This window comes from Ptychodera flava, chromosome 20 (assembly GCF_041260155.1).
Source record: "Ptychodera flava strain L36383 chromosome 20, AS_Pfla_20210202, whole genome shotgun sequence".
Classification (NCBI taxonomy): domain Eukaryota; kingdom Metazoa; phylum Hemichordata; class Enteropneusta; family Ptychoderidae; genus Ptychodera; species Ptychodera flava.
The window spans coordinates 16,346,711-16,363,491 of NC_091947.1; the positions used below are offsets into that span (position 1 = coordinate 16,346,711).

Here is a 16,781-nt window from a genome sequence, read left to right on the forward strand (position 1 = left end):
TTAAAGTTCCAGTTTACTTTGGGTGACTCGCGATAATTTGGGCCAAACTGGAACAGCTGCCGAAGCTTAGGATGTGGAACTATTTCATGTCACCTGTTATTATATGACCGTGAGGTTTGTAACAAAAGGGAGATGACATACAATCACAAGTACCATCATGAACATTGTTCCTAATATCAATTTCTTTCAAGACCCTATTGTAATTAAACAATTTCCTACCTATGGTCTTAGAATAGGTATAGGACACTATAGGAGGGTCTTGAAATGTAAAATAAGGTGGTACTTTGTCCATAACGTCCTTGTTGTGTAAGATATTACTGATGTTAATCATGTCAATCCCTTTGTTAACAAACCTCAAGGGGAAAAAAATCTCTGCTGACTGTTGATGCTTTCTGTCCGAACAGGTTTGAATAGGCGATATTTGCCTATATCCATAATAATGGCGATTAACCGGTATTCGGGCAGCAGAGGGTCGTATACATTCATAGCTTCAACAGTCAGGAGAAGTGATCTTAACTTCTGCAAGGAGCATGCAAACAATGCAGTTGTTCGATAATTTTCCCACTATTTTTGTGTTGTGTGTCCAATGCAATTTCTTGTTCTACTCCGCAAGGCATGTCAAACACATACCATTAGCTTGTCTATACAGCGTCTCGACTATGAAATGCACTATTATTGTTAAATTCTAGTCTGGACCAGAATGTTCTTGTCAGCAATAACGATACAGTTTGTGTGTGTATACATGCTAAGTTGACAGCCTGGATGTCTGTCTCAACATACTTGGCGGAGAAGAAATGTAGTTGAAATTACAAAAAACAAACATTGAAAAGATCATCAAAAGTTACAGTTACGAGCTCTTTGAGGAAAATCAAAGGAAAAACGCTCGAGAAAGTTCTCTCTACAAGCGATTGTTTTATATGTAATACGATTGTAGCGGCTTTTTCTTGTTGCCTTGCATTAGCTAGAAACGCTCTTTTTTACGGATCCGGAATTCATGTTTGGTCCCACAACAGCCATGTACCGACTCAAGCAAATATCTTAATATACGTCTTTAATCACGTAATGTACAGATACCATCATTTGTTGTCTCTGTTAGAGTGACCAGGTGATGTTAACGATCTGAAGTACCCCCATTAACATTCCCTTGTTAAGAAATCCATTACGTCAGATTAGCAACTTGGCAACGCTACGTTGTACCTGGCAAATTAACCTGTGGGTGTTTTTAAGAGTTAAGTCCTGATACCATCGGCTATTCCAAAAGTCAGAGGAAATAAGGTTATGTGGTCACATACGTTTTGTTGAAACACGCGCAATGAAAGAATTCCCTGCTCGACATGATTAAATGAATGGCTTTGGTCCAAATTTCTCCGCTACCTAACGAGACTCTTGTCTTTCAGGTACCAGTCGCGACACACCGATATTTTGGAAGACAACCCGAAAGAGCCACTCGCATTGGAATTTATAACAAAACAAAAGAGCAACACGCATTGGAATTTATGACAAAGGGTAAGAGCAACGCATAATTGAATTTAATTTGTTTCTTTTGGCACGCATCAAAAATTTCTTCCTCTCCACTCACGCAAGCTATTTTATTACTGTTTCATCTCACCACACATCAAGTACTGTTCTAATGTTTGGAGCTTTACTTCCAATAGCAATACCTATGCATTGGAGCGTCTACAGAGACGTGTAATGAGACTTATTCTTCACACAGTTCCGCCTCTTTCCACTTATCAGATGTATAATCAGCTTCATTGGCTGCCCATTAACTTTAAAGTCCGTTTTAGTCGTATTGCCCAAATGTACAGAGCAACTCACAATCTAACCCCTGACTACATAACCAGTATGTTAAACAATTATATCCCTTCCAGATCACTTCGTTCTTCCAATCAGAACCTCCTTAAAGTTCCCAAAGCACGTACACTTCTTTATCAAAACACCTTGTCTGTTGCAGGTGCGGATGAATATAACAATCTCCCCAAATCAATCAGGAACTCTGAATCACTGACTAGTTTTAAGAAATCTTGTAACAACTTTCTGTATTCTATTTACTTGTCTGATGCCTCTTCGTAGTTTTTTTTTTATATTGTACTTCTGTGTTTTTTGTGTTTTCAAGTTGGTGCTGTAATATGATTTTCTTTTGTCTATTCGACCTCCATGAAAAGAGGTGTTTTACCTATGACGTTATCGAGTTTAAAAAAAGATTAATAATAATAAGAAGAATAACCATACTTTCGGTTCATTTTCGACTTATTCAGACGCTTGCTTCGGAAGTTCCTTAGTGAACAAGTCATTAACAATGACATAGTCCCCACTTGTAATAGAAGTATTAGTCTTGATGGCCCAGGGAAATGTGGTCCTTAAGAAGTATCACTTGAGTATATATGTTGAGATCTATGGGCACATAGGTCTATGTCGTTGTTCCCAATCTGAAACACATGAGGCATGTCTAAGTTATGGTTCTAAATCGGGAAAAAAAATCAGACCTCTAGCTGTATTGGCCAGTCGAGAAATACATATGCGCATAATAAATGAGGTACAAGATGTGACATCTTAAGGTCTAATATCCTATCAAAATTGGAGGGTATAGAACTTGTGGTTACTGAGTTATGCATATTTATGTATAATCAAGGTCAAAGTTCATCGAGGTCACGTGACATTGTGGAAAAAATTGTATTGCTAATTAATCCCTATATGCCAAAAATCAGACCTCTAGCTCTATTCACTTGCCCAGAATTAGATATGTGCATAATTAATAAGGTAAAGCGTGTGTTGTCATAAGGTCTCCCATCCTACTAAATATAAAGGACATGGCACTTGTGGTTATTATTTATTGACATAAACGTATATTTTAGGTAAAAGGTTATCTAGGTCACATGACATTTGGTCAAAAAATTTCTAACCTATAGTTATCCCCATATACCAAAAATCAGACTTCCAGCTCTATTGGCTCGCTCAAAATGAGATATGCGCATAATTAATGAGGTACAATATGTGGCGTCATAAGGTGTCCCATTATACTATACATGAAGGGTGTAGCACTTGTGGTTACTGAGTTATGGACAAATATGTATATTCGAGGTCAAAGGTCATTGAGGTCACGTGACATTTTGTCAAAAAATTGTATTGCTAAATTATCCTTATATACCGAAAATCAGACCTCTAGCTCTATTGGCTCGCTCAAAATTAGATATGTACATAATTAATGAGGTACAATATGTGGCGTCATAAGGTGTCCCATCATACCATATAGGGTGTAACACTTGTGGTTACTGAGTTATGGACAAATATGTATATTTGAGGTCAAAGGTCACCGGGGTCACGTGACATTTTGTCAAAATATCTTAGATATCTGCGTGAACGGAGGGACATGACCCAATCTATAAGCCCCCTGAACTTCATCCGTTGGGACTAAAAACTGTGTCACTGCATCCTTTTTGCAATATGAATACGATGAGAAACTAAAGTTTTATTTTACTTGGCCTTATATATGGGATTCTATGCACAACTGACTTATACATGGGATTCTATGCAGAACTGCCTTAAACATGGGAGTCTATGGGAGGTGTAAACTAAAAAGTCCTCTAACACGGCCAAATTTGATCGCATTGTGAAACAAATCGACGTGCATCTGTATGGGGTAGGGTACTATCCTTGTGCAAAGTTTAAAAGAAATTGACCTGGGCGTGTCTGAGATATCTGCGTGAACGGACGGACGGACGGACGCACGCATGGACGGAGATGACCCAATTTATAAGTCCCCCGGGACTTAGTCCGTGGGGACTAATTAGATTCAACACACGGCTTTGTCTACAAAAATCTTCTATTTAAAAGTATTGTAAGATAGCTTTGATCTTGGGGACATAGGTCCCCAGGGTTGACCTATTTCAGATTTTTTCAAATTGTGAAGAAATGTGCAAATTTGTATTTTTAAGGCAATTTTTGTCATTTGTGGGCCAAATTTTTTCGGCTAAACCGCTCGTCTGATAACTTTAATATATAATAGACAGGTTCATAGGGATGATCAAATTATGATATATTCAAATTATGATGACATTTTAAATTGTGTATTTTTGAAAATGTTTTTGACACTTTTGGTCAGGCCATCCTGAAATGAGCTATGACAGATTTCCATCGTCATCAACACGTGTCACAAATAGTTAATCTCAACATAACACAGCGGGGCTCTATCGGCCGTACGGTCGCTTGTTAATTAAATAGTAGACCTCTCTAAGAACTTGTCAGGATTTCCTATCTTACCGTAAAAAGTGCGTAGTTTACTAAAAACGTAGTGTGATAAAGATTGAATACTGTTACCGAGTTTATAATGCTCTTCCACCCTGAACAAGCTATAGCCGTGGCCTAGTCAATTGGTTTTGCGTGAACCGTATGGCACAGTGTAAAAGTTGAAATCTTCTGCTGACAAACATTCTGACTTTTTTTTATATGATTACATGTTAGGCCCTCCCCCCAGTTCAAGTCTCTCATATGAAAAAAGCGAAAATGAAAATGCCAATATGTAAGTTCTTTCCATCAGCAAATACTTTTTCCCTAGAAAATTTGTCAAAGGGATGTGACACTTCCGCATGTGACTGGCTATTGTAGCTTTCGCATTTGTATCAAGCGCCCCTTGTGTATGAAATCTGTGGTTGTTTCCAGAACAATTGATCGCTGCTTGCAAGTATCTCACTGCACTTGCTGTAACACTCTTTGTAATTAGCATTTGTGCAATATACACAGTACTTTACCCGTAAGTCAAACTTGAAAAGAAATGTCATTGTGTCAGGTTGGTACCTAGCAACACTACGTCATACCTATCAAGGTAAATCAAAATTTAAGCCCCTTTTTTAAATGTTCAGCCCAAATTTCATGCACTGTTCTGAAATTTACAAAACAAGTTGGGATTTTTTGGGCGGCACAGAGACACACCTATGTGCCATTGGAAACAAGGTACATGTAACCTTTGTCTGTACGGCTGCTCTCAGAACATGGCTTCGATCCAAGTCTATAATCTTGTTTGACGCTTGATGATTTTGGTACCAGTCAGGGGAACCATTGAGGACAAAACGAAAGAGCAACTTACAGCGTGTATTCAAAGGTTTGGTGAACTTTTATCGTTTTATTTTCGACTCATTATTCCGCTTAATCGTGCCTGAAAATTGGGAAAACAACTCCGACAAAACGAATTGGATCAGGTACAAAGGAAGCTTCTGGGGTCTTTAAAGAGTACCCAACAGAGGAAGCTACAGTACGAAACACTATTTAAATCGGAAAGAGCAAAGCATGCGTCTATCGGACGCGAGTGAGTACAACTATATATATTGTATATACCGCAAAATGCAAGTTTCACTGTATGGGCATTGAAGTAATTGAGTAAAAAGCGAGAAATTAAACAGTACATTTAAACATTACTTATTGATCTAGGTTAACAAAAAATCCTTATCAACGTTGTAACAGTTTTGTACCGTTACAAACACCATATTCATTTGCCATCACGTCAATGTAGCTGTTTTCACAATGTGTATAGTTAATTTCCAAACACGACGATCAACACTCTTCTCTGTGCTTCCTATTCGACTAAATGATTCGAAAAGGAGTAACTGGTTTGTGTACACCTTAAATTTTAGGCCGAATGATGTAAAAGTGCGTGTGGATACTTAGATCAACGATTGCAAAGTTTCAAACGCATGAAATGGAAAACACTAATACTGGTTTGTCTTATAGCGTCAAATTTGCATAAATCTAGCTGACGGAGCTAGGAGTTACATTGCGAAGGAAAACATTCGATGACAAAAAGTACATTGCAAGCGAATTATCGATTATCGGTTAAATGTAATTCCTGTTACTATTGTGAAGAGCATGACAATGTCGGACTCTGAAAACATTATCAAACTTAACGTATAACATTTCAAAGGAATAACAATGAGTATTGTGCAGTTTCGTCACTTTTGCACATTGAACATCTTTAAGCAGCTTTATGCAACAATTTTAAGCAACCAATAAACGATACTGCCGCAGCCTCATTATGGCCAAGATGCTGAAATTAATGTCCATAATTTTCATCATTATATTACGAAGAATCACATCCGATACAGGGAACTGAATCTGGAGTAGTATATGCCACTCTTTTGGAAAGGTCTTTGTGATAGCTTCGTCGTTGTGATGCCTATTTGTCTCCTGCTTCTTCGTCTATGACCTTTGGTAGGAGATAGCGGCCTCCCAAAGCTACTATGGGAGCGGCTACTGGTAGTCCTGGGTAAGGACCGGAAGAGGCGGCGATGTCCAGATGAGAGTACCGCAGACGACTTTCGGAGTCAAGTCCGTGCTGCGATAGAAATCAGTTAGTGCAGATTTAGTTTGTGATCAATTTTCATTAGTGTAAAATTTTCGAAATTAAAGGGACATTGGCTATGCACTATTCTCAATTTACATTCGTTCTGGAAAACGAATACATCTTGTCCTTCTTCAATCTCCCTACAGTACGATGAAATACAAATGAAATACAAAGCAAAAGCCTTGCAGACTCCTTTTTAAAGTTGACGGATGAATTCTAATCCGGACTAAAATTCACTGCTATACACAAACACATGCTGTGTTCACAGGTCGAACACTGGACACTTCGACATGACTTTGGAAGATACGGTATTTTCCAACTGATAAATATGATGGAAAATGTTTCACGAGTAACTGTAAGGACAAGATTCCCCAATTCAGTTTTGTATACCGTTGAACCGTTACACCCAATAATACGACGACACATACTAGATTGTCAATACCTTTTGCTAAAAACGTTTTCTTGTTATACTTTCTAAGAATTGAACATACAAATAGCGCAACAAGATATATATATATGTGATTTGATTTGTTGTATGATTTTATTTATCTAAAGCTCTCACCGGTTGATGAAAGGTCCGACATCTATAGTATTCACGAAGGGCATGCCAACCACAGAATGTGATGTGAAGTGGCATTGTCAAATACTACTATGCTTCACAGTCACAAGGACGTACAATTTCAAATTAAACGAACATGGTTATTTGGTTAAACAACGATTACATTTGACTGCAGCTACATAATTTGACGAAAACCACTTATGCAAAGTTCTACATCAATGACATATCCCATCGTATATCAGAGCTACCCAGATAATGTTCGCTTATAGTTATGTTTGACATGCCGGCTTTTTTCTTGAAGACTGCTTTTATGTCTATTTAAAACTATACTGTTCCTAGAGTTAGTTAAGGAATAAAACAGCGCAATCACGTGACAGTCACATGACTACTTACTTTGTCCAGGCCACTAATCATGAGCAGAAACGCAGCAGCATTCTGGTGTCCCCTAGGCCCGGGTCCAGATGCCGGGTTCACACTCGTCTGTACCATGTCTTCATACGGGGATAAACTCTTGTTGTACTCATAATCCTACGCGTGGAAAGAAATTTCCAATGAAAAAAAAACAGTCAGATATAATTCCACTGTTACGGTTATTCCCGGGTTAACTCAGGGGTGGGGGGATCAGATAAAATATGGATTTCTTTCAGGAACAATTTCGCACAACATGTTTATCTAGGACTCTTGGGAATTGGACGAATTATTGAATAAGGTCAAAAGAGTGCTTACGAACATCAATCTGTTTGAACATACACAGTATAGAGCTACTATCTATGGTTTGACATGTCCTAAATGCTCAGAGAAAGTGGACAAAGAAAGATCAGTTCCTTTGCTTGAAAAATTAGAGATGTATGTTGAAGAACGGTAGTCTAAAGCAAATATTTAGCAAATGGAATATGAGGTGGATATGTATCTCTGCATAAAGTCATAATGCCCACAAAACTCTTAAGCATATATTTTAACTGGAACAAAACTCACTTCACGTCTAATCGTTGACACTTCCAGCGGGTCAGCTAAGTCTGCTCCATCTGGGGGGAAAAAGAGATGAAGTACATTTGTATTCAAAGTGAAAAAACGCCTCATTGCATATTGAAGGTCTCATGGCTGGCACGAGTTTCTGAAACGAAGACAAACTACACAGAGAATAGCTTTACAAGTTGATAGTTAGTAAGCGTCGACCACTCTTCTTTTACAGAAGTACTCCATAACTTGAAATTTTCCTCCAACATTTTTGTCGTTTAAAACTTTTAAGTAGAGACGAGGCCTTACCCTTTGCCAAATTTTGGGCGTGGTTTGCTTCGCGTGCCGGTCCATTATCCATAACAATCTAGGTTATAAAGAACAGCTTGTTTTAGTCATATGATAAAGAAGAGTTTGTTTTAGCTGGACCAAAAAATAGATCATTTCAATGGTATATCTACATGCCAGCATCACATGTATGCACGATCATTCTATTGGTCTAAAATGTCTGCACTCGCTCTACTTGACGATATGCCAAAGTCTGTTTTCTACATCCGTCCCTTTTTCTTTAAAATGTACATCCTTTCATATCGTATACTTACAGTGTAGCCGGGTCCAACAGTACGCACGGCATGCCCAGTCAGCGTAGCAATCGTATAAATGTGTGGATTCTTCTCGTTCAGAGCCTGTATAACAATGTTATGAGATGAAAACTTGTTTGAAACACCTGTGGACATTTAGACATTGTCGAGATTTTTTTATATTCGAAGAGATGCACTGTAGGTTTAAGATTTTAAATATCTTGTATTTGTAGCCGTTGGCAAAATGGAGAGATGTTCTGGCGGGTATCACTCACCTAGAAATAGATGTGAAACTTTTCTTAAGAGGTACTGAAAGAGCTCTTCGCTATTTGCATATGTAGTTTACTGGATTGCTCATGATCAATGTTCCTTGTCATAAATATACCTTTACATGAAATCGTTCGGTGTCGCTTACACAAACACTTGATGTCGTAAATTGCCAATTTCGAAGGAGTCCTCTTGAAGACGATACAAAGCCTCAAATTAATTGAGAACAACTGCCTCAGCGGAAAGATATACCATAAGCGATCTCAAAAAAACCTACGTATTCACAGCAAGAAGACCCTCTGTCAGCTTGACTAGCTTTTCGCCATGACAACGAAGCTGGCATCATTGATCACGTTAGCAAACTCAGAAACTAGGCTTGTTAGCAACCGCGATGTTTATTGAAGAACAGTCATACTGAATGTCATTCTATTTGTGCGATTACTAGAAAAATACCTCAGTTCCAATTTCTTGGTTTGTAAAGTTATAGACGATTTTATACTTATTGAAGTTGCATCGGAAATTTACCGAGAATATAAATAAACTTCAATAAATTATTCTTACCAGTTCTTTCATCTTGCAAAGCGGGTCAGCCATGGCCATCCTGCCCTCGGCGTCGGTGTTACCAACTCTAACACGAACGCCGGAACGAGCTGTCAAAATCTCATCAGGGACGTAGGAATCTGTGAATATAATTGATGAGCAGAAATGAAAATGTCGCCGAATAACTTATTTAATAATGAGGCAGAATCTTAAAAGAAACTCGCCGGGAAAAAGGCATAAAAGAATGAATTAGGGTCTATTCTCTGTAACTGTGAGATTGTTTTAGATTTGCAATTACATGTCAAATTCCTACAGTTGTGCCGATGATGACGACGACGCTGCTGATGATGATGATGATGATGGTGACGATGACGCCGACGATTACAACAACGAAGAGGACGATGATGCGGTGGTGGTGGTGGGGATTAAGAAGATGACGACGACGTTGTTGATGATGATGACGCCGACGATTACGACAAAGAAGAGCACGAAGATATGATGATGGTGGTGGTGAAGGTGATGACGACGACGACGACGTTGATGATGATGATGATGATGATGATGATGATGATGATGAAGAGGAGGAGGAGACATGATAATGACCATCATGATGATGATTGGCACTCTGGTTTACATCAACGTATCAGGACGTACTGACCAGATCCAACGCTGTTCCTAACCATGGTCATCGCACCGAGAACCTTGATATTTGGAGGTTTCAGAGCGGACAGTATCTGAAAGAATCCTGCCACTGCAGCTGCGCCACATTTATCCCTGGAAACAACGCCGAGAAACGTTTAGATGTGACAGCCACATACAGACTGCCAAAGAGTGTTTGTAAACTGATGATGGATGCAAACTGATCTATTGTAAATCTACATATAGTGGTCAACATTTTTATTCATTTTCAGATAGTGGAACGTTCAATAATAATAAAATTTTGTTCTAACACAGGAAATGTAAATAAATTAATCATTAAATAAATGCATAAAAAACAAATAAATAAATAAATAAAGCATGTGAGCGAGTAAGCAACGTTGAGAGCAATTAGGTTTTAAGTAAATCACTAAGTAATCGTGTAAGTTTAACCAATTCTCAGATTTGCCAAGATATTATTGACTCACCTGTGCATACTGCGCATGCCACCTGAAATTTTGATGTCGACACCACCTGTATCCATAGTGACACCCTAATACAAAAGGATGGAAATTTGATTGAAAGAACTGGGAAGGTTTCTCAATGTCCTTTCCGAGATACTTGGCGATAATAAATTCCGTGGACAACAACTAGTTTAGAATTTCTTATCTCTGTTGTTAAGTCAAATTTTTGGATTCCCAACCCCCTAAAAATCACGATCATTAGAGCATTCAAACTGAACAATCGTCAAAGCTATACCTAGACTTTTCACCACTGTCTTCGCTACTGCAACCGGTGCTGCACAAACAAATGCATGGCAGACACGTCCCTTTGTATTCAAAACGCAACTATATCCTCCATTTAAAACTGACGGAATGGTTATATTCGGTTACCTTCCCAACGAGCATCACCGTGACCTCCGGCTCGCCATCTCCGACATACTCTAGTTCAATGACGCATCCCTTGTGACGGTCAACGTGTTTTGCGCATCTGTTCACAGCGGCGTGTAAAGGATACTCCCTTTCCAAAGTTTTTTCATCTTTGATAACCTTAACCTGTGACAGAGATGATTGAGCCCACTTAGCATCATTTTATAGATAAATTGGAAATCAAGTTCTTGATATTCTGAGTATTCGGCAGCTGTTAAAAGACGTTCATCGCAAAAATGTATGTCCCTATAAAAGAAGACTTCTGACAGACGAAATTGCGAAAAACAGTGAAATGCAGAAATATTATTGTGGACTTACAGCTACCCCAGATTTCGGATCCTCAAACAACTTGGTGACATAAGTTGCTACATTTGGTGCAGCCATCCGTTCGGGATCGGAGCCTCCGATGTCACGGGCTACCGATCTAATTGGGAAGAAAAATAACTTGGTCACCATTGAAATTTCGAAATAATGTGTATAGATTTTCCTGATTCCTTGTTTTTACAAAGGACGCAGCTGACGATATAACAAGCCGTGTGGTATTATGATCAGATAGAAATAAGCAGAGTACACTTTAAGTGTGAAAAATGTATACAAGGTGTAGACTCATATATCGATGTGTTGTAAGATTTGATAAATTTTTATCAAGATATTTACATGGAATAACAGATTCCCATTCTTCTGAATGGAGACTTTAGAGGCATATGTTATCATGATTATTTAATCTAAAATTGTAGATAATGTTCCAAAAAAAGTTACACGTGACGGCTAAATTGATTTAAAACCCCTTCCAAGAAGAAACGGAAAGTTTACAGATAAAATTAATCTCCCGCTTTTGTTATGAACTTATATCGTGTGTATATTGTACCCCTATTTGATTTGGCTGTGTTTTGAGGTTATTTACTTAATTTCTTTGAATAAGACCTTTTTCATATGGCTCTCTCTACAAACTGATACATGTTTCCCTTAAAGTTTCTCTTTTCAGCAATATCTATCAAGCGATCACACGTGTCGCTTACATCACACTTTACTTAATATATCTACATCTTAAAGGATATACCTTCCACTTTCTAGGGCTTTCGTTACTTTCAGAAAGCGATCTTTCTTTACCGAGTTCCAGATTCCAAGTTTGTCAATCTTCTTGGCCTTGTCGGGCGTTGCCTCCCTAACTTCCAATGGCTACAAAGATAAATATGAAACCAATGTATGGACGAAAACAACCGTCGAACGCATGACTCTGTAAATACAGAAATCGTCATGGCTTTTTACTGGTTTCCCCAATGTACCAGACAAGTACTAGTGATGGACTCTGATGGCAGGTTCATAACAAATTAGTCTTGTGAAAAGCTTCCTCTTTCGTCATATCTGTCTACAAATGCAGTTTTGGACAACCACTTCCCTACAAAAGTCTGTCGAACTTTAGCCTCCACGGTCTATGTATATCGTAACATACAATTTATTCTAAAAGCATGCTATTTTAAATTCACCTCGCTATCATGTTAGGATGGTAATTGTCGGGTAACTGGAGGGTATCTTTTATTGACAGAGGAGAAAAGAAGCTATAGAGCACAGTCATATCAATTTACCACTCTACAAGGTACGAATTGGGAATTGCAACATATACTGTGCGTACGGACATTCCCACTTACCACATACACGGCACGTAAGGCGCCAAGCGCTGCCGCTACCTGGGACTGGGTGAACGATGCATTTGGTGGGGACACTAATAGCGGAGCCTTGCATCCAGCTTTCAGAGCTCTGGGGAAATAAAGATACAAACACGTGGTACATAACTTGTAAAATTACTGTTTTAGTTCCATGTCTAAATCCTGTTATATCCTATTTTAATGGCTACGTTTCACTACATTTTCCTTTGATTTGTGCCACGGAAAATTTGTCAAAATTTATTCACAGCTATAGCTCTTTTAACGTGTCGCTCACCAATAAATATGTTGTCAAACATACACAACATGCAACGGCCACACGTTTGCTTCATTTCTATCCATGGAAATCAAGACTCAAAGTCACCCCTGACCTTTCAATGCCTGTCAAGGCAGCGTCAGAATATCGTCTGACGTCATCGTAGTCTCTGTCCAGTGGTCCCGTCGGTGAAAACACAAGCCGCTGATTATTGAACGGTTCACCCTGCAGGATGGTGAACACTACATCCTTCTCAACGGACTTGTCATTCTGTCGGTGGAAAACGAAAGAAAAAGAAAATAAGACACCTTTTTTGTGTACAAAATTCGAAGACAGATTCATGTTAAAGCACTGCCTTTATTCTAAGACCATTCCTTTAATGACCACGTGATTTATCCGACATGCATCTCATAATTTTATTTCATCATAAACATCTTACAAAGTGGTTAAGCTTTATTTTATCGACCCTCAGTTACTTGGTCCTAGTGAAATATAATTTGATTGATCAGGACACCTCTGCGTCTTCCAATTCGTAAAGTCGATAACCAGACCGACTGTAAGCTAACGCCCTCTGAGAAACTATTGATAATACCTCTTTCAGGTCTTCCAGAGGTTTCTTCAGGTCGTTCAATGCTGCGGGTAGAGTGCTGATTTTATCAGTGACAAGAACTATGCCATCGAAGTTCTTGTCGTCCACGGCTGTTGTAATTTCGATGTCATACGGGAGAGCCCTGTGAAGTCGTGTGAAAAAAAGTAAAAATCTGACGAGCTGTGAGAATACCTTGATTCAAATTTCGTCGTACTTGCTCTACGTACATGTAAAGTCTTGAATTTCATGCATCTCTTGCGGCAGATATTTGGTCTCTAAAACTATCCAATTCTCGTTTTCAGCATATACGGTCTTGAAGATGAAAATGGTGATTTTTGTGGTCTTGTTTTTTTATAAACAATCGCACATGGAATAAACATAGAATAGTGGCTACTTTGGATTTGAAACATCAGTAAATTTGAGGTACTTCTCTGATTATTATTATAATTCCATATTCCGTTATCATTTGCAATGTTTGTCAAGTACGTAACCCCCGAATACTGCGCAACTACACATAACATAACAAATGATAGAAAATCAGCTGCATCGACTTTTAATGGAAGAAAAAGTTCAAAAGTTAACAGTTTCATATTTTAAAAGCAATTAAGGTAGAACGCGCCTCCGCTCGGGGACATACATTCAGACTCTCAAACTTTTATTATTCTCTTCTGATATACCACTTGTTGGGGTTCATTTAGAAAGCTCGTGGTGTAAAAAAACTTTTCATCGGCTTAGTTTTTCGAAATTCGAAAATTTGTATTTTTCTACATAGAGTTAACACAGGGATGGCGGCCATTTTGAATTTCGAATATTGGTAGATCTTGGGTTGTTCCTCTATTACCAAAATTTGCACGGTGCCCCCCGATTTTTATTCTTGATTTTGAAAGAGAATGGTTGAAATATTTCTTAAGGAAAGTATGATCAAAAGTTTAAGTCCTTCATTTTTGACGCGCATACTACTTTAATCAATGTGATTTATTCAATGTGAGTTAAATAAAGAGTAAAAGCTTGATGACTCATGTATATGTGATAGTAATATAACAGAAATTTGAATGAGAATTTATTTGCATTCCAAGGCCACCGGCCCATATACAAAGAGGAATTATATAGAATACATAACTTGTGACAGAGAATACTACAAATCAGAAAGAAAGAAAGGGAAATACATACAATTTCGTCAACTGTAACATGTGACAAAAGAACAGTGAAGAGAATGCATACATCAATCACTGTGTACGTGTGATTCTCTCAATTTCAAGGCTTTATATACAAAGTAACAGAGACTGCACAGTTGATCAGTATTTTTGAACTGAGCAGTTTTTTAAACTTATTAATAATAGTAGTAATCTGATATAAAAGCTCTGGCGAGATCATGTACAACCATCTGACCTAGATCATAAACCAAAGATATATACCTACAACAGAAGGGGCGGAGGAAACAAAGAGCAATTTTGGGATATCATTTTTGGGTCAAAGGTACACGCATAAAAACTGTTATCTTGACTCATTGACGTGCAGATATAATCAATATATGTTTGTGAGTTTCTTTTTTTATCGAATTTACTGTCCTGGATTAGGATAAGCGTAACTATTAGTTCTCGCTCCGTGAGCGAATTTAACAAAAGCAAACTCGTGTATAATAAGGGTGTATACAATTCAAACCCTGTGTAATTTTGAAATTTTACGCCATTTATCAGCTTTATTATGAATAAAGTGCATTGCCGAACACATATTTCTAAGTAGCACAAATGACTAAAATCACGTAAAAAATCAGTGTTAACAACAGCTAATGCTGAAACCAGGGATGGAGGACTGTCGCTTTAAAATTTACTGCGGGGAAGTTATTAATTGGTTTACAAAATGTTCAAAACCGAGGTGTGCTAGCTACGTTTACGGTTTTCTGACAGGCATTGTGGCAGTATGAAGTTTCCATGACAGAATTGGGTCAGATTACGGCAGTTTGCTGATTACATTGTCACCTACTGCGTTTGCACAGAAACAGTTCATAAACTCTCCAGCAATAACTCAAAAACACGAACATCTATTTATTGAACATAAAATCTAAATTTATATAAAATCATACAGCAAACCAATTTATTTTCAAATATATTCGGATTTTAGCATGGCAGCATGTAAAATAAGAGGTTGTTGACTGGAATTATTTCGATCAGGAAAACCTGCTGTTATCTAGTCTATTCCTCCAGTTGAGCAGGTGAATTCTTACACGAACATATCCCTGACATTTCGCTATTCTAACGACCTGATTAACCCCTTCGAAACTGGAAACTGAATAGGTGATTAATTAGCATGCTAATGTGTGACTGTAATGAGCGAGACGTGCTAAATGTAGTAAGGTGTAACCGAAAGAATGTATATATAGACCGGCCCCATGTCGGTGGAAATACTTAGCATGCAATGATATGTATCGGCAAACAAAGACTTCTCGGGTCCCTTTCATAAAACTAAAAAAAAATTGCGATGAGCAGTATCAACGTGAAAATCATAGTCCATTACTGAATTTGATTTTTTCACGCTGATTTTAATACTGATGACGAGAAAATAAAAATTGCCTTACGATAATTTTGTTTGCAGTAAAACTTTGAAACTGAAAGAAGGCAGACTTGTATCAAGCAGAGTGAAGATCTAAGGAGTACGAAGCCTAACATAGGCACACAATCTTCTGCTAATATCAATTTCTGTAACTAACTTTTCAGTAAGACCCCGCGTGCGTTCAGACCCGCGTTGAATGCACAGTTTTCATTCTCTGCCATGGCACGAGCAGAGCAGATTCAAGCTTCAGCTGTTGTATGCAAGGAGTAGCCGTCTATCATTAAACCAATTTCCCGTTGCTGGTTACAGTTGGCAAAAGACGCCAACTGAACACCGTCAATTCTGATGTTCACGATATTGACAGCGTGCGAGTAACTTAAGCTGTCCCCAAACGAGTCCTCATTAGTCCTGAGTGCTAAATCTCAACTGACTGTGGTGCAATTGATGCTTAGTGAAGCCAGTATGACCTCCATGGTGTGCAACCCAAGTACAAGCCAGGCCATATATTGCCTTTACGATTGTTGACATGCTGTACATGAAACTTGTTTGTAAGCTCCCAGCCCTACTTAGCTTTCAGAATTAGAGCTAATAGATGTTACTTACATGACTGATCAGAGTTCTGCCTCACAGTGTCAGTCTACAAAGCAGAATGTCAGCAGATCAACTAAAATCTTTTGCGAGTGTTATAACCAACGTGTTGTGACTCTCGAAATAAGGACAGCAAAAGGAGGCGTGTGTCTAGTGGCCGCCGAACCATGTGATCAGGGATGACCCATTTTAGACGCAGGGGAGGAAATGCCGTATCAGCTGAGAGAATATTTGTACCCAGCACTGAAGGTGATTGACAGAAAGTACACAGGCCATCAAAATGTTCGAGAACGTACCAATTTAGCTTGTTGAGCTGTGTGCTAGTTGAAAT

The 16,781-nt window shown here is 38.4% G+C and overlaps 1 protein-coding gene across 1 annotated transcript; it reads right to left on the bottom strand.

The window, feature by feature from the left end:
* Window positions 1–5,091: 5,091 nt before the first annotated feature.
* LOC139120164 (putative aminopeptidase W07G4.4) lies at window positions 5,092–16,631 on the bottom strand. The gene is made up of 15 exons (XM_070684324.1): window positions 16,466–16,631; window positions 13,316–13,454; window positions 12,839–12,993; window positions 12,453–12,561; window positions 11,864–11,982; window positions 11,122–11,227; window positions 10,768–10,929; window positions 10,363–10,427; window positions 9,897–10,012; window positions 9,260–9,378; window positions 8,453–8,536; window positions 8,160–8,217; window positions 7,869–7,918; window positions 7,287–7,421; window positions 5,092–6,325 (listed from the first exon to the last, which is right to left on the bottom strand). Coding segments are annotated over exons 1-15 (1,578 nt in total). The 5' UTR covers window positions 16,468–16,631; the 3' UTR covers window positions 5,092–6,166.
* Between the last annotated feature and the right edge of the window lie 150 nt (window positions 16,632–16,781).